The sequence below is a fragment of the Myxocyprinus asiaticus genome, chromosome 25, assembly GCF_019703515.2.
Source record: "Myxocyprinus asiaticus isolate MX2 ecotype Aquarium Trade chromosome 25, UBuf_Myxa_2, whole genome shotgun sequence".
NCBI lineage: Eukaryota > Metazoa > Chordata > Actinopteri > Cypriniformes > Catostomidae > Myxocyprinus > Myxocyprinus asiaticus.
Genome location: NC_059368.1, coordinates 1,305,309 through 1,333,288, shown reverse-complemented (window position 1 = coordinate 1,333,288; position 27,980 = coordinate 1,305,309). Strand labels below are relative to the sequence as shown.

The window sequence follows — 27,980 nt, the reverse complement described above, 5'->3', positions numbered from 1 at the left end:
AGAGTTTCAGACTACAAAAAATATCCGTATATTTGTCTTGTTTTCCAGAAAAATATCTAAACATCCTCAGAACAAGATCAATTGAAATGCAAAACCACATTTAATATTTTTCTTGTTTTAAGCATAAATCTAACAACATTTAGTGCAGTTCATGCTTTAAACAACAAGAAAAATATTTATTTATTATTTAGGTGAAAATGTCCTAGAACTATTTGACTCAAAATCAAAAGAAATTTTTACTCTAAATCTCCACTTTCACTTTCACTTTCAGATGTGAAAGTGAAACTAAACATGCACCACATGCGACTTTCAGATGTAAAAGTGAAAGTGGAGATTTACAGTAAAAAAAGGACTTACATATTGATCTGTTTCTCACCCACACCTATCATATCACTTCTGAAGACATGGATTAAACCACTGGAGTCTTATGGATTACTTCTGTACTGCCTTTATGTGCTTTTTGGAGCTTCAAATTTCTGGTCACCATTCACTTGCATTGTATGGGCCAAAAGAGCTGAAATATTCTTCAAAAAAATATTTATTTTTGTTCTGCAGAAGAAAGAAAGTCATACACATTTTTCATCACAAATTTTCATTTTTGGGTGAACTATCCCTTTAATTGGTCCGTTTGCAACACTCTGGATATTTTTTTAATTACACAAGAAAGATTTGTACACAAAAAAAGTGTTTGAATCGATTATTTTCAAGGATTTTACCTCAGATACCAATGGAAATCCGCCTGTGTCACTTCCAGGAAATGAGTTTATGAGTTTAAATATTTATGCAGTAATCACAAACGACTGGTGCATCCTAAAAAGTGCTGAGAAAAGTAACAGGTGCCATGTGACAACGCCATTTATGCGCTGCTCCAGAAAAGTTCGGACATTAATTTGCACATTAAGAATGATACTGATAATAAAAACATAGTATAAAGTTAAAGTGATTTCCATGTTGTCAAATTTCCCAAATGTTGGTCGGGACATTTCCGATCTTCTGAATGTTGGTAGGGACAAGTCGTGCCCATGTTAACAGTAGAATTTGCAGTAAATCCCTGTAGAATCCCTCACTGTAGTAAATCCCTTAACAGTTTCCCTTACCTAAGAGAAATATCTAAGGGATTATATGCAACACCTTCAAGTAATTTCCTTAGGGAAGGGGAAATCACACTTAAGGGAAAACACGTTTTATGCAACCGGGCACAGGGCAATTCCTTGACAGGTTTTGTGAGAATCACCCATTGGCAAACAGAGTAAGTCAAGTAATATTTATTCAAGGTACATTCTCTAAAAACAAGCTTTAACATCTTATGCAATGTTGCTTGTAAGGTAAATTTTAAGGATGTTTTAAGCATCATAGTCTCAGTGTTTACACTAAATAGGCCTATTTATAGTTAACTGCATATTAAACTGGGATTTTCACTAATAAAAAAATAAAAAAACACAAACTTCCTATTTAAACACACTGTAACTGTGTCTTTTATATGTCCAAAATCCAATAGCTTATGTAATTAGTTTCTCCTAAATGCTTATAAACAACTGACTAATTTTTTTTTTTTAAATGACCATGCACTTGTTTTCTGCATCTTAATTTAATTGATCTCAGTACAAATACAGACTAAAGGTTACAATGCATCAACAGGCCTGAAATAGCAGCGTCTGTAACATTTTCAATGAAACACTTGAAAACCAATCAACATGCAGATGTAGCAGCCCGAGCCAATCACCCGGTCAGAGGGAGCGCAGCATTACTGGGCACAAAACCAGCTCCAATTTCACTGCTGGCATCGGCTGTGGGCGATACGATCACGCTTGTGTACCAGCGAGGGAAGTCAAAGGCTTTTCACAGTGAAAGATCTGCCCTTTACAAGTTACCCAAAGCCAGAAAACAGCATTCTATACAAAACTGATCTTGTTTACTTCCTTAAATGTCCCTCTTCTTTACACGTTCCATCAGTGCATGTTATTCTAAAGAAATTATGTTAAACTTCATTAAATTGTAATAGGTTTCTCCGCCTTTGGAACAACTTTTCTTTTCTGCTGATGTAATCAAGGCTGTGTGGGTGGGGAAAAATAATATCCACCAATAGAAGCCTACCCTGCGTTTCCACAATCTATTCTTGTGTTACTGTGGCGGTAACAAATGTCGGTCCACAAGCGGGTGATGGAGTTTCCTTCAAATGTCTGTACCACGTACTGTCTTTCTGTGGCGCTTTGAAATTTCCTCTTAGTTTTGAGCGACCCATTTAGACACGCCCCACCAATGTTCACAACAGCAGACAGGGGGCGTATTCAGAAAGCTGTTTCGAAAACATTGTTTATTTTTGCAATTCCGTTTGGTGGCACTAGTGTCGCAGAAAGTACATACATTACATAATTACATACTGTGGCTCCGTGGTAACATTAGTTGTCCTGAAGGAGAAAACTGGCTGTAGAAGATTTATGCTGATGTTCTCTATAGCGCCACCTGTGAATGCAATGTGTACTTGCATTGCGGTATGAATTGCGCTCTTCATTTCAGAACGCAATGGCACATGATGACATGATGTTTTTATTCTAAGGAGATAACTTCAGGGGAAAAGTGAAATGCTGCAAAAGTGTAGTATATGCCACTTTAAGTAGCAAATGCAACTAATTGGAAGATTTGTCTTCTGGAAAGGCAAATAATTGATTGTAAACCCATTCAATGAGGCGGCAGAATCTACCCCGTTGCTACAGGCTTGTTTTTGTGGTAATTTCTGCACCACTGTTTCAGATACTCATCTAGATCCATTTGCTATGCAGACTGTTTACCATATTCACATGGCGTGGCTGGATTTTATCTCGCAAACAAAAGAACAGTCGGAGCAGTGCAATCGTTTTATCTTCTCCGTGACATTATCAGACTCAAATGAGGAGGAGAACGTGAAAAACAGAAAGAACACAGAAACAAAAGTAGCCTGTCAGAATTAAATGCAAGAAATTGAAAGTGCAGGACACAGAATTTCACATCAGTTTTATGAGATCCCATCCCCTGTCAAACATCAGTGTCACATTGTGATGCAGCTGACTAGCAAACTAGGGTGGTGTAGTAAATAGAAATGTGACAACTGATAGAGATATTGCAATACTGTTTATACTACTGTAGATTTATTTCCGGCTATCAATGGGCAGGACTGCTTTACGTTACTTTAATCGTGAAAGTGACAAAGAAACATGGTGTCATGTGAAAATACAGAGTGAGAGACGCATCACAAACAAGTGTAAATGTCAATGCGTTCCCAAACAATTTAATGAGACGACAATTTCCCAATCAAGTTGACAAGTCAGTGTGTTCTCAAACAATTGTTGATGTGCTCCCAAATAAGTTCATGAGTCGAGGTGCTCCCACACAAGTTTACACATCGATGTGTTTCCAAACAAGTTTACGAATTGATGTTCAATAAGTTGACAAGTTGACATATTCACAAACAAGTTGGTGAATCAACACGTTCCCAGACAAGTTTACGAGTTGATGCTTTCCAAACAAGTTGACGAATTGAAACGTTCCCAATAAAGTAAACAAGTGGACGCGTTCCCAAACAAGTTTACGAGTCAATACAATCCCAAAAAAGTTTGCAAGTTGATGTATTCCCAAATAAGCTTATGAGCCAACATGTTCCCAAACAAGTATACAAAAGGACATGTTAACAAACAAGTTGACAAGTGGACGTGTTGCCAAACAAGTTGCCGAGTCAACACGTTCCCAAACAAGTTGACAAGTCGGTGCGTTCCCAACCATTTGGTGAGTCAACTCATTGCTAAACAAGTTGGCGAGTTGACACATTCCCAAACTAGTTGATGAGTCAATGCATTAACAAACAAGTTGGCAAGTTGATGCGTTCCTAATCAAGTAAACGAGTCTAGCATTCCCAAACAAGTTTCCAAGTCGGTGCGTTCCCAAAAAAGTAGAGGCGTTGAGGTGTTCCCAGACGAGCTTATGAGTCAATGTGTTCCCAAACAGTTTACAAAATGACATGTTAACAAACAAGATTATAAGTCGACATGTTCCCAAACAAGTTGGCGAGTCGACGTGTTCCCAAACAAGATAATATGTCAATGCATTACCAAACAAGTTAACTATTCAACACATTACCAAACAAGTCAGTGAGTTGACATGCTTCCAAACAAGTTAACAAGTTCCCAAACAAGTTGGCGAGTCAACGCGTTCCCAAACAAGTTAATAAGTCAACGAATTACCAAACAAGTTAATAAGTCAACGCGTTACCAAACAAGTTTATGAGTCAACGTGTTACCAAACAAATAGTTGATGCGTTCTCTAACAAGTTAACAAGTCAAAAAGTTCTCAAACAAGTTTACGAGTCGACGCATTCCCAAACAAATTTAAGAGTTCAGGCATTCCCAGACCAGCTAACGAGTCAACATGTTACCAAACAAGTTTATGAAACGAGGTGTTCCCAATAAAGTTGACAAGTGGACGCGTTCCCAAACAAATTGGTGAGTCAGCGCGTTCCCAAACAAGTTGACAAGTCGATGCATTCCCAACCATTTGGTGAGTCAACACATTCCTAAACAAGTTGGTGAGTCAACACATTCCCAAACTAGTTGATGAGTCAACGCATTAACAAACAAGTTGGCGAGTTGACATGTTCCCAATCAAGTAAACAAGTGGATGCATTCCCAAACAAGTTTGCGAAGAGGCATTCACAGACCATCTTATAAGTCAACGTGCTCCCTAACAAGTTGAAGAAATGACGTGTTAACAAACAAGTTGACAAGTTGACACATTCCCAACAAGTTAATAAGTCAACGCATTACCAAACAAGTTAATAAGTCTAAGTGTTACCAAACAAGTTCACGAGTCAATGTGTTACCAAATGAGTTGACACATTCCCTAACAAGTTAACGAGTCCAAAAGCTCCCAAACAAGTTCACAAGTCAAGATGCTCCCAAACAAGCTTACATGTCGATGCGTTTACAAACAAGTTTACAAACTGATGTGTTAATAAACAACTTGACAAGTTGCCGCGTTCACAAACAAGTTGGCGAGTCAACACGTTCACAAACAAGTTTTCGTGTTGATGCTTTTCAAACAAGTTAATAAGTCAACACCTTACAAAACAAGTTTACGAGTCAACACGTTACCAAACAAGTAGTTGACGTGTTCCCTAACAAGTTAATGAGTCAATGCATTTCCAAACAAGTCAACAAGTTCCTAAACAAGGCGGTGAGTCGACACGTTCCCAAACAAGTTAATGAGTCAATGCATTACCAAACAAGTTAAGTCAACGCGTTCCCAAACTAGTTCATAAGTCAACGCGTTCCCAAACAAGTTGGCGAGTCAACACGTTCCCAAACAAGTTTATTAGTCAACGCATTACCAAGCAAGTTAATAAGTCAACACAAAACCAAACAAGTTTACGAGTCAACGTGTTACCAAACTAGTGGTTGAAGTGTTCACTAACCAGTTAACGAGCCCAAAAGGTCCCAAACAAGTACACAAGTCAAGATGATCCCAAACAAGCTTACACATTGATGCATTTACAAACAAGTTTACAAACTGACGTGTTAACATACAAGTTGACAAGTCGGCGCATTCACAAACAAGATTTCGTGTTGACGCTTTCCAAACAAGTTAATGAGTCAACACATTACCAAACAAGTTATTAAGTCAATGCGTTCCCAAACAAGTTTACGAGTCAACGTTTTTCCAAACTCGTGGTTGACGCATTCACTAAAAAGTTAACGAGTCCAAAAGCTCCCAAACAAGTACACGAATCGAGGTGCTCCCAAACAAGCTTACACGTTGATGTGTTTCCAAATCAACATGTTAACAAACAAGTTGACAAGTCAATGTGTTCACAAGTCGGCGAGTCAACACATTCCCAAACAAGTTTGAGTTGCTGCTTTCCAAACAACTTAATAAGACAACACGTTACAAAACATGTTTACAAGTCAACTTTTTAACAAAGAACAGTTAGTCGAGGCGTTCCCAAACAAGTTAATAAGTCAATGCATTACCAAACAAGTTAATAAGTCAACATGTTACCAAACTAGTTGACGCGTTCCCTAACAAGTTAATAAGTCAATGCATTACCAAACAAGCTTACACGTCGATGCATTTCCAAACAAGTTTACAAACTGACGTGTTAACAATCAAGCTGACAAGTCGCCGCATTCACAAACAAGTTGGTGAGGCAACACGTTCCCAAACAGGTTTTAGTGTTGACGCTTTCCAAACAATTTAATATGTCAACACATTACAAAACAAGTTTACGAGTCAACGTGTTACCAAAAAAACAGTTAGTTGACGCGTTCCCAAACAAGTTAATAAGTCAACTCATTACTAAACAAGTTAATAAGTCAATGCGTTACCAAACAAGTTTACGAGTCAACATGATACCAAACTAGTTGACGCGTTCCCTAACAAGTTAACGAGTCCAAAAGCTCCCAAACAAGTTCACAAGTCAAGATGCTCCCAAACAAGCTTACATGTTGATGCATTTACAAACAAGTTTACAAATTGACGTGTTAACAATCAAGTTAAGTCGCCGCATTCACAAACAAGTTGGTGAGGCAACACGTTCCCAAACAAGTTTGTGTTGATGCTTTCCAAACAATTTAATAAGTCAACACATTACAAAACAAGTTTACGAGTCAACGTGTTACCAAAAAAACAGTTAGTTGACGCGTTCCCAAACAAGTTAATAAGTCAACTCATTACTAAACAAGTTAATAAGTCAATGCGTTACCAAACAAGTTTACGAGTCAACATGATACCAAACTAGTTGACGCGTTCCCTAACAAGTTAACGAGTCCAAAAGCTCCCAAACAAGTTCACAAGTCAAGATGCTCCCAAACAAGCTTACATGTTGATGCATTTACAAACAAGTTTACAAACTGACGTGTTAACAATCAAGTTAAGTCGCCGCATTCACAAACAAGTTGCCCAGGCAACACGTTCCCAAACAAGTTTACGAGGACACGCTTTCCAAGCATGTTAATAAGTCAACACGTAACAAGATTACGAGTCAACGTGTTACCAAACAAGTATTTTATGTATTCCCAAACAACTTAACAAGTCAACAAGTTCCCAAACTAGTGGGCGAGTCGACGCACTGATGTTAGGTTTGTGTTTATCAAGTTCCAAATAAAAAGAGAAAGGGTAACACTTTATAATAATGGTTCGTCATTAATAGGCAATTATGCAGGAATTAATGCAGGAAAAATGAGTAGTACTACATTAACACTTTAGTTACTACTATTAACTAATATGGAAACATGATTAACCAATCAGTAAGTAATAGTGAACTAGGTTGTTCACTGTTAGGTAATCAATAACTACTGAATTTGATCTGCCTCATTGAGAACTATTAACTAACTATGGCTACTTTAAAATTACTAATCAAAACATTAACATGTGTCTAAAATGTGAATGATTATGTTTTTATTGTGATCATGCATGGGTTCTTTGTGGGAATTAATTTATGAATGTAACAGGTTGCTAAATCAAGGCTACAGTGTCTAGTAGAGTATCATAGTCAAGGATGTAACCACATATTCAGGATTGATGGGGACCAACTTTAATAATTTGATAATTAACCATGGAAAAAACCCATATCATGCCCCCTCAGTGTCTATGGTGGTTACGGCCATGATCATAGTCAGCTTACCTTAGGGGTGTATGTGCCCAACCTGTGTATTCCTTGGGATATCTCTTCTGTTCATTCAAATATTATTAACTTCTGCATGTTTGATATTGCTGAAGGTCTTTTTTAAATAATTCTGGTAACCCATAAGTAATGAATCAAGTGTTACCACATAAATATGAAGGAATTACTAATGACCTGGACCATTATTCTAAAGTGAGGGTCATGGTACCGCATTATTAATTAATGAGATCTTACTGTTTCCTTCCTTGGGAGTTAAAGGTTATCTGGACCATTATTCTAAAGTGAAAACACATTATAAACCATTAATAGTAACTGAGGAGTTATGAATACTCAAGTGTTTGTTCCTACATTTTATTCATTTAATCAAACATATAGTTAACAAACATTCACAGACATTCAAAAATAATTGAAATAATTAAACATAACTGCATAGGCTACAAACCTTTAGCAGGATAATGCTTTTAATTGCTGGTGCTCACAGTTACTACATGTTTTAAAAGTCTTATCTCTTAACATAAAGTAAAATAATACAATTATATGTCTAAAGTCAAGTGTGTTGATCTCCACAAGACTTCAACAGAAAACGGAGAGAAAACTGGCATGCAGCATGAGGCCAATTCCACATGTGTACTTCCACCCTAGACAGTCCACTCGGTAAATACGTACAGTTATCAAATTAATTTGACATGTTTCCTCTTTTGCCTATGTTTGGTATGAACAGAACAAAATGTATGTTGAAGTCTACCACATGCAGGTGGAGTGACGGGAGGGCGGAGCAAAATCGCACTCGCTCTTCTTTCAGTTTCAGCGCGAGCATTGAATATGGCGAACCCTGATGTGTATATTCAAGTGTGTATTCATTAATTAATAATGCATTACCATGACCCTCTGTAACACATCAATGGAAAGGAGGAGGCGAGAACCGGCTTGACAATATAAATAATATTGAATGATAAACTGAACCAAAAAGACAAACACACACACAGGTGTCGGACAGCTGCCAGTAACTCTCTCTCTCTGTCGCACCACCGTCTCCGGTCGGCCTTATCCCTCTCGGGCTTTATCAGCCTTATTAGGGGCCGGGTGTGCGGAATCACGTCCCGGCCTGCCCTATGCCCTGCCACATTCCTCCCTCGTTTTCTCAGGCCGGAGAGCCCCCGGCATGACATACACCCCCCCCCTTCCCTGGGGGGAGGCGTGCCCTTCCAGCCCCATCTGCCGGCAGGTCATCCCTGCCTTCCTGTATATGGGAGGGGACAGGGGGAGGGAAACAAACAACAATAACAACAAAAAAAACATGGTAGTTATACACCATAACGGTGATTATACCAAATAAAACAATACAAATATTTAAAAGAGAGGGAAAGGCCAATGCGGAGCGGCAGCGGGAGAGAGAGAGGAGAGAGAGAGAAAAATAAATAAATAATTTATTCGCCGGTTCTCCGATACGCCGTAGCCTGATCCTCGGCCACTCCTCCACCCTCTAGTGGACAACAGCCGCACCTCCCCGGGTGGATCGGAGGCAGCGGCCCTGACTGCTCCAGGCGGTCAGTTAGGAGCCCCTCCTCCCCTCGCGGTCAGCGGCCGTTCCTCCACTCTCAGGCGGTCGGTCTCCTCCGTCCACCGGCGGATGGCCGCGGCTGCTCCGTTGGGGTGGATGGTAGTGGTGAGGACTCTACTACGGCACATCCCTCCTCCTTCCCGGGTTTCGGCGGTGTGCGGAATCACGACCCGGCCCGCCCTCTGCCCTGCCACACCCTCACTTTAAAATAATTAGTAATTCCTTCGTGTTTATGTGGTAACACTTGACTTATCATTTATGGGTTACCAGAATTATTTAAAAAAGACCTCCAGCAATACCAAACCTGCCGAAGTTAATAATTTGTAATGAACAGAAGAGATATCCCAAGGAATACACATGTTGGGCACATCCATCTGTAACCTGACTATAATACTCTACCAGACACTGTAGACATGATTTAGAGAGCTGTTTCCATATTAGTTAATAGTAGTAACTAAAGTGTTAATGTAGTACTACTCATTAATCCTGCATTAATTCCTGCATAGTTACCTATTAATGACGGACCATTATTATAAAGTGTTACCAGAGAAAGTAATCAAATAAGGTGAAGTACCTTTCATTTTAAAGTACTTAATTCACAGTATTTAAAACATTATCACATTATTATTTATATGGAAACCTCTTTTTTCATTAAATTTCTAGCAAAAATAACTTTATTTTGATACCATAACCATTATATAAAATCACTCAGATTACGGTTGTACCGCACAGCTCTGAGCAAAACTATTGCATTTTACAGAAACTCTTGGTGAGCTGAGATACAAAGAGAGCAAGATTGACCTATTCAAATCAGATAACAGCAACAAAAGACGCCCGTGTAAGTAATCAGCGGCGTTCTCTGCTGGACCAGATTATACAGTAAATACATTGCACAACTAAAAATGTAATTTGCAACAGATTGTAACAGTGTGACCTTCTAAGCTGCGTGTGACTGTCGCAGTAGAGCGAAACTGATTCCTCAAGGGCTGATATGGGTTTCTGTGTTTTATCAGCTATAGAAATGGATTTAGATGATCATCTGTTAGACAATAAACTTTTATTATTAGCTGTACGTTAGACTGAGTTGCTCTGATATGGCATCAGTGTTGTTTTTTAAGTAAGACTATTTAAGGGGGAAAATACATACTTTTCTTTTCAAAGTGACAAAAAAATAAAATAAAATAAAAATTCTCTCTCTCTGTCAGTTAGGGTGTACTCACACCAGGCCCGGTTGCCTTGTACCGTACCAAAGCACGATTGTCCCCACTCCCCTGCTGGCCTGCACTCACATTGCACTTAATGTTCAGGGCCTGAGCACGCTCACGTCATTACGATGCGACTTTTTGTTTTGAAGAAAACAGGAAGAAAAGCGCTCTCGCACAGCACAGTGGAATCCATCATTGTAACGTTACTTATTTTGTGGCTTATTTTGAGTTGTTAGGGGCGCGGTGACACACGACCCTCTCACGTGCCTAATTGTCGACAGAATCACACCACTGGAATTTATCCTTTTCGTCCGATGAGCTGCCAGATTTACGGAGTGCATCCCGTACCTTCAGATACTGAACCCACAGTTTTTTCAGCTTGTCACGGCATTTCTCAGTGGTTCTTTGGCATCAACATGCACAAAGATAGTCGCAAATTTTACCAAATATCTTGGAGTTCTTAGCCGCCATGTTTGTTAAATGGAACAGTCGCATCACTGACGTCATGTTTCGAATTCCTTGCTCAGCCACGGTTAGTGATCACACTAGATGCGTATCATGCCTGAGCCCACCTCTTCAAGCGGGCCTGGGCACGGTTCAGCGTACCGATCACATTAGTCAAACGAACTGGACTCTGGGGGTCAAACGTGCTCGGGCACAGTACAGATCGCCTAGTGTGAGTACAACCTAGTCTGTTTTGCCATGCCGCTGTGACTCACTTTAGGAAACGCGTGCAGTTCAGCTTGTGAGGTGACGTGTTTTTATGCATCACATTTTGACCTGCTCGCTGTCTCACACTAAACAACAAACACAGCTTCATACTCAAAACATCTCCTTACTGCATATTACCACACTGTACTGCCTATTATTAACAAAAAATAGTACATGAAGTACTGTTTACGGAATATAAGTTGCTTTACTCAGATGATTAGCCCGATTGGGGGCCAGCCATGTGCACTCACGGCCCAGCCCCGCCCTCCTCCTTGTCACACACATTTAAACTTAAACAACGTTTTTTAGTCTCTCAACAATGCAATTTTGACCAGGTGTATGCAAAGCCAAATTATCTTTTAATGTTCCCAGCGTCACTCATCATAATTGCATTTTTACTATTAAAAATTCCAATTACAGAGCTCTATAATTGAGTTTTACTAGTTAGAATTCCTATTAAAGAGCTCTCTAATTAAATTTTTACTAGTAAGAATTCCTATTAAAGAGCTCTCTAATTGAATTTTTACTAGTAAGATTTTCAATTACAAAGCTGTCTAATTAAATTTTTACTAGTAAGAATTCCTATTAAAGAGCTCTCTAATTGAATTTTTACTAGTAAGATTTTCAATTAAAGAGCTCTCTAATTAAATTTTTACTAGTTAGAATTCCTATTAAAGAGCTCTCTAATAAAATTTTTACTAGTAAGAGTTTCTATTAAAGAGCTCTCTAATTAAATTTTTACTAGTAAGCATTCCTATTAAAGAGCTCTCTAATTGAATTTTTACTAGTAAGATTTTCAATTACAAAGCTGTCTAATTAAATTTTTACTAGTAAGAATTCCTATTAAAGAGCTCTCTAATTAAATTTTTACTAGTAAGAATTCCTATTAAAGAGCTCTCTAATTGAATTTTTACTAGTAAGAATTCCTATTAAAGAGCTCTCTAATTAAATTTTTACTAGTAAGAATTCCTATTAAAGAGCTCTCTAATTGAATTTTTACTAGTAAGATTTTCAATTACAAAGCTGTCTAATTAAATTTTTACTAGTAAGAATTCCTATTAAAGAGCTCTCTAATTAAATTTTTACTAGTAAGAATTCCTATTAAAGAGCTCTCTAATTGAATTTTTACTAGTAAGAATTCCTATTAAAGAGCTCTCTAATTAAATTTTTACTAGTAAGAATTCCTATTAAAGAGCTCTCTAATTAAATTTTTACTAGTAAGATTTTCTATTAAAGAGCTCTCTAATTGAATTTTTACTAGTAAGAATTCCTATTAAAGAGCTCTCTAATTAAATTTTTACTAGTAAGAATTCCTATTAAAGAGCTCTCTAATTGAATTTTTACTAGTAAGAATTCCTATTAAAGAGCTCTCTAATTAAATTTTTACTAGTAATAATTCCTATTAAAGAGCTCTCTAATTAAATTTTTACTAGTAAGCATTCCTATTAAAGAGCTCTCTAATTGAATTTTTACTAGTAAGAATTCCTATTAAAGAGCTCTCTAATTGAATTTTTACTAGTAAGAATTCCTATTAAAGAGCTCTCTAATTAAATTTTTACTAGTAAGATTTTAAATTACAAAGCTGTCTAATTAAATTTTTACTAGTAAGCATTCCTATTAAAGAGTTTTCTCATTTAATTTTTACTAGTAAGAATGCAAATATGACTAGTAACGCTGGGAATATTTAAAGATAAATCAGCTTGCCATACCAGGTGCGACTTTATTTCTGGAAAATAAGGTAAATGAAAATCTAGTAACCTAATGTTGCATGTTTAATTCAGACAGTGGCATCCAGTTATCATCTCTGAAATAAATACGATTTTTTTTATTTTTTTTTTATCAGGGTTAGAATAAGATTTGATTAATCAAAATGGCTGTGGCCCGTTATCACTTTTCAACCTATATCTTGTAACATATTCCAAACTTTACGTAACTTGGTAAGTGTTGACACTAAAACATTTTGAGGACGCGTGTCAAATTTCTGCCAATAGGGGGCGCTTTAACATATAAACTGTCATAACTCTGCGACTGTTTCACTGAAGAAGTTAGAATTCTGCATGCATCTTCTTTGATTCAAGTGCTTACATATCCTTAAAATATTGATTGGACAAATCAACAAAAAATACCAAATTTTATGAGAATCTGCCGAAAAGTGGTGCTATAATAAGCTAATTTACATTTTTGCTAAAAACTTCAGAACTGTAAGGGCTGGAATGAATATTCCTATTTCCTTTGAGTCCTTCAGTGCCCCCAAACCAATCCGTCTTGTGGATTTCCATTTCTGCAAAAAAACTTTTCTATCACTTTGATTTTTTGTTTTTAAACTTGTCCTAGGCGGTTTGTCTGATTTGCATGAAATTTGGTAAATATCATCTAGAGATGCTCCTAGAAAAAAGTAATCAAATATAATTTGATTCCTTTTTTCAGAAGATATAAGCCAAAAGGTTTTTGTGTGTGGCCCATTATGACTAATATGCCTGTATCTTGTGAGCACAATATCGAAACAAAACAGAACTTGGTACACATAGACAACAGAACATTTTGAAGGCACATGCCAAATTTCATCCAATTCTGATACTAGCTGGAGCTTTAACATAAGAAAATCCTAATTGTGCAACTGTGATCAAAGCATGAATTTGACACCAAAACCACTAATCCATGGCAATAACAGGATCTGTTTTGTTAAAATTGCTTTTTGGAAACCGTAAACAACACCTTTGCTTTCTTCTTAACGAGAAGTATTTTTGAATTACTTTTCGCATACTGTTTCCTTGGTATTCTCATGTGTATATAACCTAAAACAGCCCTGCTCACTGATAGCAGCGCAAATTAATTTAAATAAGTAGGGAAAAATCTATTGGTTGACACATTTCTACCATTGCCCATATTCAGTCATACCTCACAACATTAGTCTGCATGGACCCCAGAGACAGACATATCAAAGAGAAACTGAAGTGACTACTGTTCAACTGTCCTTTAACAGCCTCAGTCAAGAATACTTTATGTCCATCTCCACTTCTGCAACACCTGAATTCCGCTTGAATTGCGCCCGTCTCCTGCTGTTGTCGTTTCAGAGCTAATGGAGTGTGACGTGTCCACAGAGGACTGGAAAGACACTAGATCGAGTACTGCACAATACAGAGCAGGCTCACTGCCTCGTGCCCTCACAAACACAACACATGCGCTCCACAAAAGCATGTTAAACTTCAATGAGGACACACTGAGGAAACAGAACTTTCCCATTTGCCCCGTCCAACTGCATGTTCACGTCATCACTTCTTGCACTTTTGTATATCCTATGAGCTTGTGTCGTGTTTAGGGAAGGATTTTATTCGGCTGCGACATAGCTGAACAGAAGTTGACCTAGAATGAACGGAAATGGCATGAGTAGCTTAGGAAACTAAAAGAAGAAGACTGGCGGAATCCACATTCAAAGTTAAAGGAGACTCTGTTGCTCACAGAAAGGGTGGCTTTGAAAGCACTGAGACACAGAAATGTGAGTTAACACACACAAAAGCACATTTAAGATGCAGTACTGATGCTGTGGCCGCTGCTCTGTTGATCTCTTTAAAAACCTTTGATGTTTCCATCATTGAATCGTGGGCCAATAATACTCATACTTTTACACAGAGCTGGCTTGAGTCAAGATAAAAGCACATGATTATAAAAAGCAAATGCACTCATAATGCAAATGCATTGTTCATTAGCGATGATGCACCTAATGTATTTCATACAACAGACATTTAAACAGATACTGTCTGAATAAAACATTCTTATTCAAAGACTGCTAGCTTAAAGCATAAGCTCAGTTTCAAATACCATGTTGTACTGCCTTTATGCTGATTTATATAATAAAAACAAAACATTGAATTTTTTTTTAAATAAATCAACACATCAAGATATATTATCAGTATTATATATTTACTTCTATGTCATGGTAGTATTCATTGCTGCCTTAATTACAAAAAAGAAAAAATAAGATTTTTATTTTTTATTTTGTACCATTAAGAATTGTTTTTGCATTGTAACATTATTTTCATGACAATTAAGCACACATGAATGATTGAATGAATTAATAGTTAAATATGGTAATATTTTTTGTACTGCCTTTATGCTGATTTAGATAAATAAATAAATAAATAAATAAATATGAATAAAATTATAGTTGTATTTATTTGTCATGGTAGTATTTGCTGTGCAGCTTTTATGCCGATTTAAATACATACATTTTTTTTTTTTTTAAAACAAAGCATTGAAAAAAAAATTAATTAATACATAAAGATATATAATTAAATTATAAATCTATTTGTCTGTCATGGTAGTTTTTCTTGCAGATTTAAAAAAAAAAAAAATATTGAAATAAATCTAAAGATTAAACTCATTTAAACACAGAATCATGAGTTTATTCACAATTCATTATTTTAATTGATTAACAAACCTAATTATATTTCAATAAAATAAAAAGGAACACTTTAAAATAAGGATGCACTTGTTTACATTAGTGAACTACATTACTTGACTAAATACGAACAATGCTTTTAACAAAAAAGTTGTAAATGTTAACATTTTTTAATGCATTAAAAACTATCATGAACTTACAACAAACAAATGGATCTTTAAAAAACTGTCATTATTTTATATATGTTTATTGATAGTTCATGAAAACTAATGCCTTTATTAATGTGAAGAAACTGAATAACCTTATTGTAAAGTGTTACCAAATATAATAATAAAATGAAACATTTGCACAGCCTGTGCAAGACATGGAATAAATTCATTAGTGTACATTATTTGTCAATATGAGATCCAACAAGTGACATGTAAAATCACAGATTTTACAAACAGTGAGTTAAATTTCTTTCTAAATACATTAGTGCTGGACGTGCATAAGCGCAGAGCAATGTTTCAGCACGCCACCCGTGGCAGTGGCATTCTCCAATACATACATGCTGTACATGTGCTGTTATACTATACGACTAACATACTAATGGAGATGCACAGTACAGCTCTATTATAGTGTGTCCTAGATATAAATATAACGGATGGTTGTGCCATTAGCTTACATGATTGACTGGATATTTTTCCAAGAGAACATCCTTGGCAAAATGAGTCTGCAGCTGACAGCTGCTTCACGGTCTACTGGCTACATACAGTAGGAGACTACCATCTTAGGCAGCATACCAATTGAATATTTGGGAGGCACTATATATTCAGCAGGCTCATTTTGGGTGAACTAACCCTTTAAGGCTGGATTTAATGTAGGCCTGCAGGATGAATATAGTGCATATTAGTTTCTTCTCACTCAGTTCGTAAAACAGCAGGTTTTTGTGGAATACACCAGATGGACTGAACTCGTTATTGTGAATATAATGTGTTTCATATTAGCTGCTTAAGAGGTTATACAGTGCTGAGAGACCACATCAGCAACATTTCTGATCTGAGCTGTGGATGTGCTCCATCTAACACGATTACATCCCTGTTCAATTCCACATAATCCAGAGATGGACAGCACTGTGTGGTTTCTGCAGAGAACGATGCATTTAATCGTGTTAACGACTGCAGTTCAAATTGACAGATTTCCAAAGGTGCAGTTCATGTCCTCACTGTCAGCCAGACCTTTGACTACGACTGTATGGAGCGCGACCGCCTGCTTTTTCAACCGTCTTGTTCCGGAAGTATTTTTTCCCCCCCACCTAGGGATTTCATAAAATCGTTCATAAAAGAGTTGTGCGCCATGAACCAAACCAACCAGCTCTGAGGTGAATCACAACATTACAAACTTTGATTTGAAGCAAAAAAAAATTATTTGCAAATTAGACAGATTGACAAGTTACTTAACGTCTTTAATGAGAGACTGAACTACAATCCCATGAAGCACTGCTAATGACACAATCGAGTTAAAAACTATGAAAAAATCTAAAATGACTGATTTAAAGTTGTTGATTAAAAGTAAAGAAACAATATATTTTAATCGTATTGCAAAATATGCAGATATATACAAATATATCGGTAGTTTGTGAGTGTCTGGACAGCAACTCGATTGCATCACAATGCATTACAATGAACTAAAGCAACACAATTCTAGAACATTGTCCCAACTTGATTTTATTGCATTCTATCCATTAAAATTTGTAAAATTGAAGCTTACTTAATCCATTTAAATTGGGACTACATGATTATTTTTTGTGGTTTAAATATAGCATTGATGGAACTGGGCAGGGGATTTCCATTTCCCAGCATGTTAACAGAATATATCATTAGTAAATTGAGTTTGACGAACTTAATGAAGTTGAGTTAAAACTACAATATTACATTAATTTGACCTAATCCAACTAAATTATGTTGGCTCAATGAAACTGACTTAATCTGAATGAAACACATTAAACTGCTTCTAATAAACTTCAATTGAGTAAAGGTAATGACTTAATGTTTTGAGTGTGGACTGGTGTCTTCGACAAAAGCATATACCATCAATTAACAACTTCAGCTCACGGCAGGTATGCCTTTTGAAAGTCTAAAAGTTATTGTTAAAAATCAATTCCCTATGGAGAAAATGTATGGGACTATTACTTCCGGATCCAGACTGTTGCGCCCTATTGCAGTCCACTTTTATACAAGAAGAGCCGTTTGACTGAGGTCACATCAACACGAATACGCTTCTTTTCTTCCATCAAAAACGGAATTTCGAAAATGCTCTCCATTACTGCATACTTTAGAAAATGACGGTGTTAGGACACTGAAAACTGTGGTCTCAAACAAAAACGATTAGTGTGAACGCAGCCTGACGTTTAAAGCAATCAATCACAGCTCATATTGTTTTTACAGTGCATTTAGGGGCGGGGTTATCTGAGATATAAAATAAGAGAATGGTGTGGAAAATAAATAATCGAAATAACTACACAGCAGTCTGCACAGACGATTGCTTGGGAAATGTGTAAAAACTGCACACAGTGTGTAGACAGTCTACAGTAAGTATCTTGACAAACGATTCAAAAATAGCACAAGCAGTTCTCAACTACTCACACAGTTAAAATGAACAAATCGTCCATTTCCCTGCTGTGACTCTCAGTGATCTCAGCTTGTTTATTATGTGACTTGAGGCCATCATGCGCATTATCAGCATGCCTCACAGCGACAGAGTGTCTGTTTTCACGTCCTAGCTCGCCAGTAAAGAACAGCATCTTTTCTTCAACACAATGTAAAGAGTGGTAGATTAACTTGATGTTTGATGACTTGTGTGACTGATGGTTTGTAGAATGATTTCCTAACACAGTTTGTCTACACTGAATGCATTGAAGCTATACACGGATTCTTTTAATCCTACTTTATCGTTAGTCGAAATCTATTTGTATAAAAACCAAATTTGCAATGCTTATTTTAGAATAGTGAAATAATTTTAGGTAGATGATTTAAAATAATAGGGTAGAGACCAGAAATGTCACAAACTGGCTTGCGGTTGAACATTCAGGGGTTTTTTCACCTGTGGAATAGACTCGAGCGTGACTGCTGTGTGCATTTTCCATTTCCCTTTTTGATTTGTTACTAGTGGCACCTAATAAACATGCAAAAAAAAAATACATAAATAAAACATTTCTAGAGCAAATAGCTTTCCTATAAATATTAACTAAGTTGTGAAGTTTTAAATAATACCAAGCTATTTTTTTTAATCAAATTCCACGAGCGGCACAAGGGCACCCGCCCGAGTCGCCTGCCGGAGTTTCGGGGCCACCCACCGTATGCTAAAATTACAACGGAGGCTCCAACCGGCCCGCAATTCCACGTGGCTTATCAGTGGGAGAGCAGGACACTGCCTTGAGAATTTCAGAGCCATAGCTCCCACAGTGTGGGAAAACGGCAGCCAAGCGACTGAGCGACCCGAGACCCAGTGTGCCACCTCGGGGCCCCCCGGGGACCAACATATCTGGGGACCGACATATCCGAATTTGGTGTGAAGGGGTGGTCGGGAACCAGCTGGAACGGCCCTCGACCTCGGCAGGATGGCAAATTGGTACATTGCGTAAATAGGCTTTAGGATCCCCAACTCGTATCCCGGCTCCTGTACGTCGGATTTTAACGACTTACACGAGTAATACAGGGCCAAAATTAGCTCGGCTGGCACGACAGCGGGCAGGAGCGACCGATCGGCCCCACAAGCGGCACGAGGGCACCCCCCCAAGTTAAGAACATTTATTATTATTATTTAAATGTAAATGTTTAAATTTTATTTGAAAGTATAAATGAACTATTTACTACAAAATCATCATGTTTTAAAAACAGTGCTGTAAAATAAAGTTTTTAAGCAACATAAATTACATTTAAAAAGCACTGTACACAATGAACAGGTACATAGTTGGTATTTTTCCTTTTAGATTTCTTTTACAAGTATGTTAAAACTTTATTGATAAATCATTAATATTTCAAATGAATGGCTGCTGTTTTGTGGATGCCCCCTAATTGCTCAGCTTTGAAACTGTCTGTGATTTTGTGCTAAAATATGCACTTTTAAGCACTTTTACACAGTGCAATCCTCAATATGTCCACTATCTATCTATCTATTTTGATATCTATTTTATTATGTGTCCAGGAGTGTTGGTTATTCGTGTTTTTGAGATGTTACACACATTACAGCTGATTTTCTGTAGGGCTGCTTTTGAACAATGTGCACTGGGAAAAGCACAAATAAAAAATTATACAAATAAAAATGATTTGACTTTTATGTTACAATGTTTTTTGTACTTTGCAACAAAATCTCAATGTTCTCTCTTTGCTCAGTCAAACAAACAAGTGACAGTCAGTGCTGAAGCATTTTACCAATCAGAAATTAACATAAATAATTCTGAATCAAAGTAATGTCCAGCGTCATCCAATCACTGCCAACCATGTTAAAATAAAATGATACATTATAAATTCTGAATCTATGTACTGATTATCATTGTCTCATGTCTGTCAAACATGTTGAGTGATCCAAACATCATCTGCAGCCTGAAACTGAACTTTTGATCAGATTTTAGGAGTGAATGCACTTAACTGCATAGAGAGATATAGGATGCTCCCTTGCTCACTATTTAGTGAATGACTTAACCTCCAGTGTGCTGTCTGTCTGCACTGGTCTCAGAACAGTTTGAAATGCACCTTATTTTCATCCTAACTCCATGTAAAGCCTCTGAAAGACACATTTTTCAGTTGTTGGATGAAACCGTTGATTCTCAATGTGATAATGCACAGTAAATATAGAATTTCGAAGAAAAAATAGTATAGCCATATAGTCCACAAATGTGGTCATTGTGTTTAACAGCGCAGTGTTTCGCAATAAATCACTAAAATTTTGAAAATGGCATATTGGATGAAACTAGAGACTCTGATCTTTTGACTCAAACAGGTTTTAATGTAACAACTTGATTAGGTTTCTTACCAGATGTAGTTTTGTTAGTGTTTCTCCCAAAGACAAACTCCGCTGTGATCGGCGCCATGTTGTTTTGTTTTGACTCTGTGTGTCAAAGGTTTAATGCTTTACTGACAGCACAGAGTGTCCTGAACTGAGATCAGATGGTTTAAATGAAATGAAATTATGCGTTGCGTATAGCAAAGACAAAATACAATGTCCACGCATGAGCACGCGGGGTTGCACGTGGTTAAATATAAATCATTCCCTGATTGTAAAAAATAAACTATTGCATTTTGTCAAAAGACCAAAATTATGAATAACAAAACAATGTTGTAAAAACTAACACAGATCATGTGGTTCTTTAATATTTTAAAAGACATTGTCCCCTTCACTTTCATTATCTAATGTAATCTAATTTTTAGTAGCTTGTAGTGCAGCTAACAACTGTACTTTCACAGAGGTTTACTGTAGCTTGATTAATTAAACACTTAGTAAACACAAACAGAACAATGCAATTGCCTCTTTGTAAACAAAACACTATATAAACACTGCAAACAAAAGGCAATTTAAACAATAAGTGTGTACAGGTTCAGAGTAGCTTCCTCTACACTGGTTCTAGAAAACCTTTGATTCCTGCAGTGCGGCTCATTTCCCAGAGTTTCAGAGCATTGAAGGAAACCCACACCAGTTTAAGAGGTGTGGTGGCACTTGGTAAGAGGCGTTTCGGATGACAAAAGCTCTAGTGTCTGTCCCGGAGACATACCCACTTGAAAATGGCGGCTTCTATAAAAAACTTGCAGGAGCTACAAGACGCAGCTCGCCATTCTTTACAGAGAGAGAGAGAGAGAGAGAGAGAGATTTTTTAGAAAATTGACCCGTTTTTGGCAAGCAGACGGGATCCTTTAATCCAAAGGAAAGATCATGACAGAGGGCCGCTGGCATGCCACGAGCATGCATGCTGGGATACCGGAGGAACCGGCCAAACTGAAAGTCATCGCGAGCTGTCACGAGTGTGCCGAGAAAAGCTGCCATCTGCCGTGGCAAGATCTGCCCAAACACAGACACGGCGTTTGCCAGCCCAGCGCTCGGAGGGCCGTTTAAGAACCAGTGTGACAAACAAACATAAACGAGCACAAACACACGTTAGGGGGCGTCAACACTGACTGCTTAATATTACTAGTCTACCATACAGGAGACGCCACAAAAACATTCACTTCACCAGGTTTAAGGACAAACTAAATGACTTTATTGTAAATGACCGTTTAGGATGCATTTGTGTGAATTTCTTGAAACCCATTCAGAACATGTCCAGGTCATATTTCAACCCAATATTAAAAGAACAACATAAGAAATAATGTTTTGCTGAAAGAAAACAAATCCTGTTCCTATGAGCATTAAAATGCATTATTGACATGACATGCATGTAGAGCCGAGGAGGGCGGGGCCGGGCTGGAATGAGACACACCTGGTCCCCAATCAGCCTGTTGGGGCACTGAGGGATAAAGGCGGCCGGGGACGACAGTTCGAGAGAGAGAGAATTGCAGGCAGCTGTACTGTGTGTTTTTGGTTGTGTGTTTTGTTTAAATTGTTTATTAAATTATTATTTATATTATTAAGCCGGTTCTCGCCTCCTCCTTTCCACTGAACCGCCTTACACTGGTGCCGAAACCCGGGAAGGAGGAGGGATTCCCGTCGTAGGGTCCTCGACACTGCCGTCCACCCAGGGGAGCGCCGCTGCCGTCCGACGGGGGATGGAGTAGCCCGACCACCCGGACGCGGGGAACGGCCGCCGTCCGCGAGGCGAGTGGGGATGGGACTCCCCGACCGCCTGGAGCGAGGGAGCCGCTGCCGGGGTCGGAGGAGTGCCCTGCCGTCCCCCGGGAATGCGGAGGGTCGAGAGAAGACCGCCGTCCGTGGGGGGAGGAGGGAAGCGACTCCCCGACCGCCTGGAGTGGTAGGGCCGCTGCCAGGTGCGGAGGAGAGTCCCCACGGGACGCTGGGAACGCGGAGGGGCGTTCTGTCCACTGGGGGTCGGAGGTCTGACTCCGGTCCGCCCGGGGAGGAGCGGCTGCAGTCCACCTGAGAGGGTGGAGTAGTGATCGGAGACCACACGACAGCGCATCAGAGAACCGGTGAGTTTCTTTTTTCTCTCTCTCTCTCTCTCTCTCTCTGTCGCTCCGTGTTGGCCTTTCCCTCGCCATTTTGTGTTGTTGTTTTTTCCCCTCCTGTCTCCTCCCTTCCCGGAGAGGAAGGTTGGGGGGATGTACGTCATGCCGGGGGCTCCCCGGCCTGAGGCAACGCCGGGAGGAGTGTAGAGCCGAGGAGGGCGGGGCCGGGCTGGAATGAGACACACCCGGTCCCCAATCAGCCTGTTGGGGCGCCGAGGGATAAAGGCGGCCGGGGACGACAGTTCTAGAGAGAGAGAATTGCAGGCAGCTGTACTGTGTGTTTTTGGTTGTGTGTTTTGTTTAAATTGTTTATTAAATTATTTATTTAGGATAATAATTAAATACCCCCCACCTCCAAATTTTCATTATCAAAAATGGAAAAAATGTACGGTAATCCAGGAATGAAAATGCATTTAAGGCAGCACTGTATATTCAATTGCTACCATAATGTATAAATAATGTTTTTGTAATTTTTGAATTAGCAAATATATTTTTTTAATTAGCAGCAAGAATGAGACAAATTACACATCTAAACTAAACATTTAAAACCTCTGTTCTTCTTTAGTTTCCTAACATCATCCTTGCGTTTTCTGAAAACTACACTTTTGGTGGAAGAAAACACTGTTCCAGTGTGGATCAGAGGTGTGAACATAGCAAAATTAAAACGTTTTCGTAAAATGTATTAGTGTGGACCTGGACTAAGCATACTGACAATTGGAAGGTGGAAAATTTGGTTAATTCTAATGAAAATAATGGCACAATGCAAAAAAGATTAAAAAAAATAAAATAAAAAAAAAACCAATCTTTATGGTCCTAAAAATAGGCTACATTGTCTTAAAGAAAAAACATGATTTTTTTTTTTGGAGTCAATTTTGGGGTCAAACATAAAATCATATTGGTTTAATTTGACACTTATGCATTAAAATATATATATATATATTACGATTTTTGCATTCCATTTCATAACAAAATTCCACCAAACTGAACTGAGCAATCTTTAGCTAAATTGCATTTATAAAACTTTAATGTATTCAAGTTTTAATAATTCAGTTTTGTTAGGCTGAAATATGTTTTTGAGTGTGTATGCATTGTAAAATAAACTGTAAAATGCCAACGCCATTGCTCTTTACAGCCCAATGAGGTCTATGGCATGAAATCTGACATATCATGCTTACAAAAACAAAAGTACCGGAGAAATATTGCTTCCCATGCAGTTCCGTTGCTATGACAATCAATATTTTTTTAAGCAAATCAATTCAAAATCACAGCACAATGAAATATGCAAAATTCATGTTTACAACTGTTAAGATAAGCAAAGACTTTGAGCAGTGACACTCTCTGTCTTTAAATATATTTCAAATTGCGTACTGTCTATTCATGTTTGTCAAAACAAACACAAACAAACTAAATATGTAAACATGTGAGAAATACTTTCCGCTGATGGTTCTTGGGTGCAATTGAGGGTTTTGAAGGAAAGAATACAAATACATTTCCCCAGGTTTCAAAAATTAATCGAGAGGTCGTGCCAGCCTGGATCACATGATCACATACGACAAGAATACTTCCTCAAAGTGACCACTGAATGCACCTTTCACCATCGGCCTTGTGGAAGAACCTTTCATTAAGGAACTACGTTGCTAACTTTTCATTGGAAAGACTCTACGCGTGTATCCCCATTCCTGCAGTGCTATTCAAGAGCGCAAATTTGCCAATTCAGTTTTGAATTTCAACCATCTCACTTTATGAGACACGGTAAGTCATTTTTCTTTTACATTTACATATTTCTACTCTATCAATGCTATTTTCATGCTATGAATCAAAACTCATGTTCTTTACCTCTAACGATGATGGTTGTGGATTTTTTCGCCGGGTTGCCCACGTTATTGCTGGCCACACAGCTATAGATGCCGGCGTCCTCTGAGGATATGGCGGGCAGGGTGAGGGTGCCGTCCTTCACCACACTCTTCACAGGTAGAGCGCCCGAGCTGATGGACCAGGTGAGGGTTGGCGCAGGCTCTCCGCCCGTCGTGATGCACACCAGCGACACCGTCTGCCCGGGATTCACCACGATCGGATCTTCCACCAACAGCTTGATGGACGGAGAAGCTGCAGAAGAGCACACGGACAAATTGTATCCTGCCTACTGTTAAAAAATAGTATATGCAATAAAAATAAAAAATCACAATACTATGCAACATTGTTTTCACATGACTGCATTAGGGAATATGTTTAATTCAGTAAGTGGCATCCAGTTATCATTTTGGTTATAAAAAAACAAAACAACTATTATTTTGCTTTTTTTATTGCATGGAAATGGCCTCCGAGTACACAGTACATACTCTTGTGTTTGCAAGTGTCTTTTGACAAATAAAAGGCCAGTTTAGTCAGAAATGAAATAGCTAAAAAGAACCAATACTTTTCAATCCTCAAAGTGTGAATGCAGAATTGAAAACTATGAGAAATTTGCCTTCTAATCTGTATTTTTATTCTAACTCAATAGCCTTCGGAGAAAACATCAGGACTAGGAGCTTGTTCTAGCACGCCACATTGACAGTTGTTTATTTAGTGACCCTGAAGATGCAAATCAATACCAGAGAACGTTCAGTAACATTGGTTTCCTATTAGATTTGTCCGATCGAATCCAATCATAACACTGATCAACTGTATCCACAAGCCACTTGATCCATGCGGATCATACAGACAGACAGAAGTAGGTTTCTAAACCGGACACATTGTGGAGCATCTTGATGGTGGATAGTTGTGACGATAATCTGTGTGAAAACAGAAGCGACGAGTCATACCTGTTCTATTAGTGAGTCTGAAGACGACTCTTCGGTCACCGATGCCGCACACGTTCCTGACGGAGGCGATGCAGCTGTAGTTGGCGTAATCTTTGGGTCTCAAGTTCTTCAGCTTCAGGATCTTCGTTTCCCCCTGCAACTCAGAGCGAGAGGCCAAGAACAGCGTGAAAATGTTTGCCTCAACAACCACAAGCATTTACAATTTACATATTTATATACAGTAAATATATATATATATATATATATATAATAAATCTTTTTTTTTTTTTTTCTTCAAAGTTATATACATTTATTCCATGGTCTATTCGAATACTCGATTCTGATTTGTTGTAATGCATACGTGCGTAAAAAAACAAACATATAATGCACATATCAAAGGACATATCAAAGGTGTCTTTGGCTGTCTGGCAAGAGTCAAAACGATTTGAATTGTAATATGATAAGCATCATCTAATATCGCTGTGCTGCTCATCACACACCCACTAGAGGGCGCTGCTCGATCACACATCACTGACTGAAGCTCTGATTGAAGACTGTTTTATAAAAGTGCAAGACCATATCGCAATTTAATTCTCAATTCAATCAATCGTGCAGCCTTAATGGATACCACACTGATGTCTAAGACGTCAAAGTCTGCAGGTTTCACAGTGTTTTGGATGTTTTACCCCTCATCATGAACAGTACATGCCAATTTTACTACTTTCACATCCATAACACAGTTTTTTCCTCAACAGTGTAAACATGCCAAAGAATAGATATTAACTATGACATGTTCTTAGGAGTGCCAACCCTTCTGTATTCTGTGGCTATTATTATTTCTGGATTGTGTATTTAAGTGTGTGGTTTCCCAAAAACTTTTCAGTGTATTCAGTGTATTCATACAGCTTTTGATTTGATTCATTTAAATAAATGTGATATTATCGCACTAATTTATCTGTGTCTTATTAAGAATAGGCAGAACTCTTGATCTAACGATTTAACAATAGCCACAAGATGTAAACAATATGTGTGTTAACATGATATTAGTGTAATAAAATCACTTGATAACCTTTTCTGTGTAAAGTTATATCCAATTTTACAACTTTGATGCCTTGACAATGTAGCAGCGTAAACCCTAAAGCCCCAAAAAGACTGTAAAAACGATGATTTAAACAAATTTACAGCATAAATAATACACAAGTTTTAATAGAAGAATTATTGTAAGTGCTTTTATAAAATTATAAGCTTGGGGCCTGGGTAGCTTAGTGAGTAAAGACGCTGACTATCACACCTGGAGTCGCGAGTTTGAATCCAGGGTGTGCTGAGTGACTCCAGCCAGGTCTCCTAAGCAACCAAATTGGCCCGGTTGCTAGGGAGGGTAGAGTCACATGGGGTAACCTCCTCATGGTCACTATAATGTGGTTCTCGTTCTCGGTGAGGCACGTGGTGAGTTGTGCGTGGATGCCGCGGAGAATAGTGTGAAGCCTCCACACGCGCTACATCTCCGCGGTAACACGCTCAACAAGCCACGTGATAAGATGCACAGATTGACGGTCTCAGACACGAACTTTTTTTTCATCCTCAGCCACCCGGATTGAGGCGAGTCACTACACCACCATGAGGACTTAGAGCGCATTTGGAATTAGGCATTCCAAACTGGGGAGAAAAGTCGAAATACATTTTTGTGGTAATCAACATTATGTCAGAAATGCTGTCAAATGAGCTTCACTTGTATTAAACCCGGAACATTCCTTTAAAGTGTTTTTTGAATAATTTCATAGATCTGGACCAACAAAAAAAGAGCATCATGCCATTGACACTAATATTTATTTATTTATTTTGTTATTTTATTTTTCTCCCCAATTTGGAATGTCCAATTCCCAATGCGCTCTAAGTCCTCGTGGTGGCGTAGTGACTCGCCTCAATCCGGGTGGCGGAGGACAAATCTCAGTTGCCTCCGCATCTGAGACCGTCAATCCGCGCATCTTATCACATGACTTGTTGAGCGCGTTACCATGGAGACCTAGTGCGTGTGGAGGCTTCACACTATTCTCCGCAGCATCCACACAAAACCCACCACGCACCCCACCGAGAGCGAGAACCACATTATAGCGACCATGAGGAGGTTACCCCATGTGACTCTACCCTCCCTAGCAACCGGGCCAATTTGGTTGCTTAGGAGACCTGGCTGGAGTCACTCAGCACGCCCTGGATTCGAACTCACGACTCCAGGTGTGATAGTCAGCGTCAGTACTCGCTGAGATACCCAGGCCCCCCATTGACATTAATATTAATACATTTCAATGTTTGATGTTAAAGACATTTTTGTTTATTTTTGTATGATAAACAATTTTGGTACTGTGTTAATGGGATAGTTCACCCAAAGATGACAATTCTCTCATTATTTACTCATCCTCATGATATCCCAGGTGTGTATGACTTTCTTTCTTCACCAGAACACATTTGAAGAAAAATAGAAAAATATCTCCGCTCAGTAGGTCTTTAAAATGCAAGTGAATGGA

General features: G+C 38.3%; 1 protein-coding gene and 1 long non-coding RNA gene across 2 annotated transcripts in view; one reads left to right on the top strand and one right to left on the bottom strand.

The window, feature by feature from the left end:
* LOC127416355 (MAM domain-containing glycosylphosphatidylinositol anchor protein 2-like) overlaps positions 1–27,980 on the bottom strand; it is a 232,397-nt gene that overhangs the window by 80,338 nt on the left and 124,079 nt on the right. The window contains exons 5-6 of the mRNA XM_051655670.1: positions 25,480–25,618; positions 24,515–24,784 (exon numbers count right to left, since the gene is read on the bottom strand). Of these exons, the coding sequence (XP_051511630.1) occupies positions 24,515–24,784; positions 25,480–25,618 (409 nt within the window). The remainder of the gene's footprint in view (positions 1–24,514; positions 24,785–25,479; positions 25,619–27,980) is intronic.
* LOC127416357 (uncharacterized) lies at positions 12,700–26,404 on the top strand. Its single transcript, XR_007893094.1, has 3 exons — positions 12,700–14,621; positions 24,177–24,430; positions 24,577–26,404. It is a non-coding gene; the product is annotated as an uncharacterized LOC127416357 (long non-coding RNA).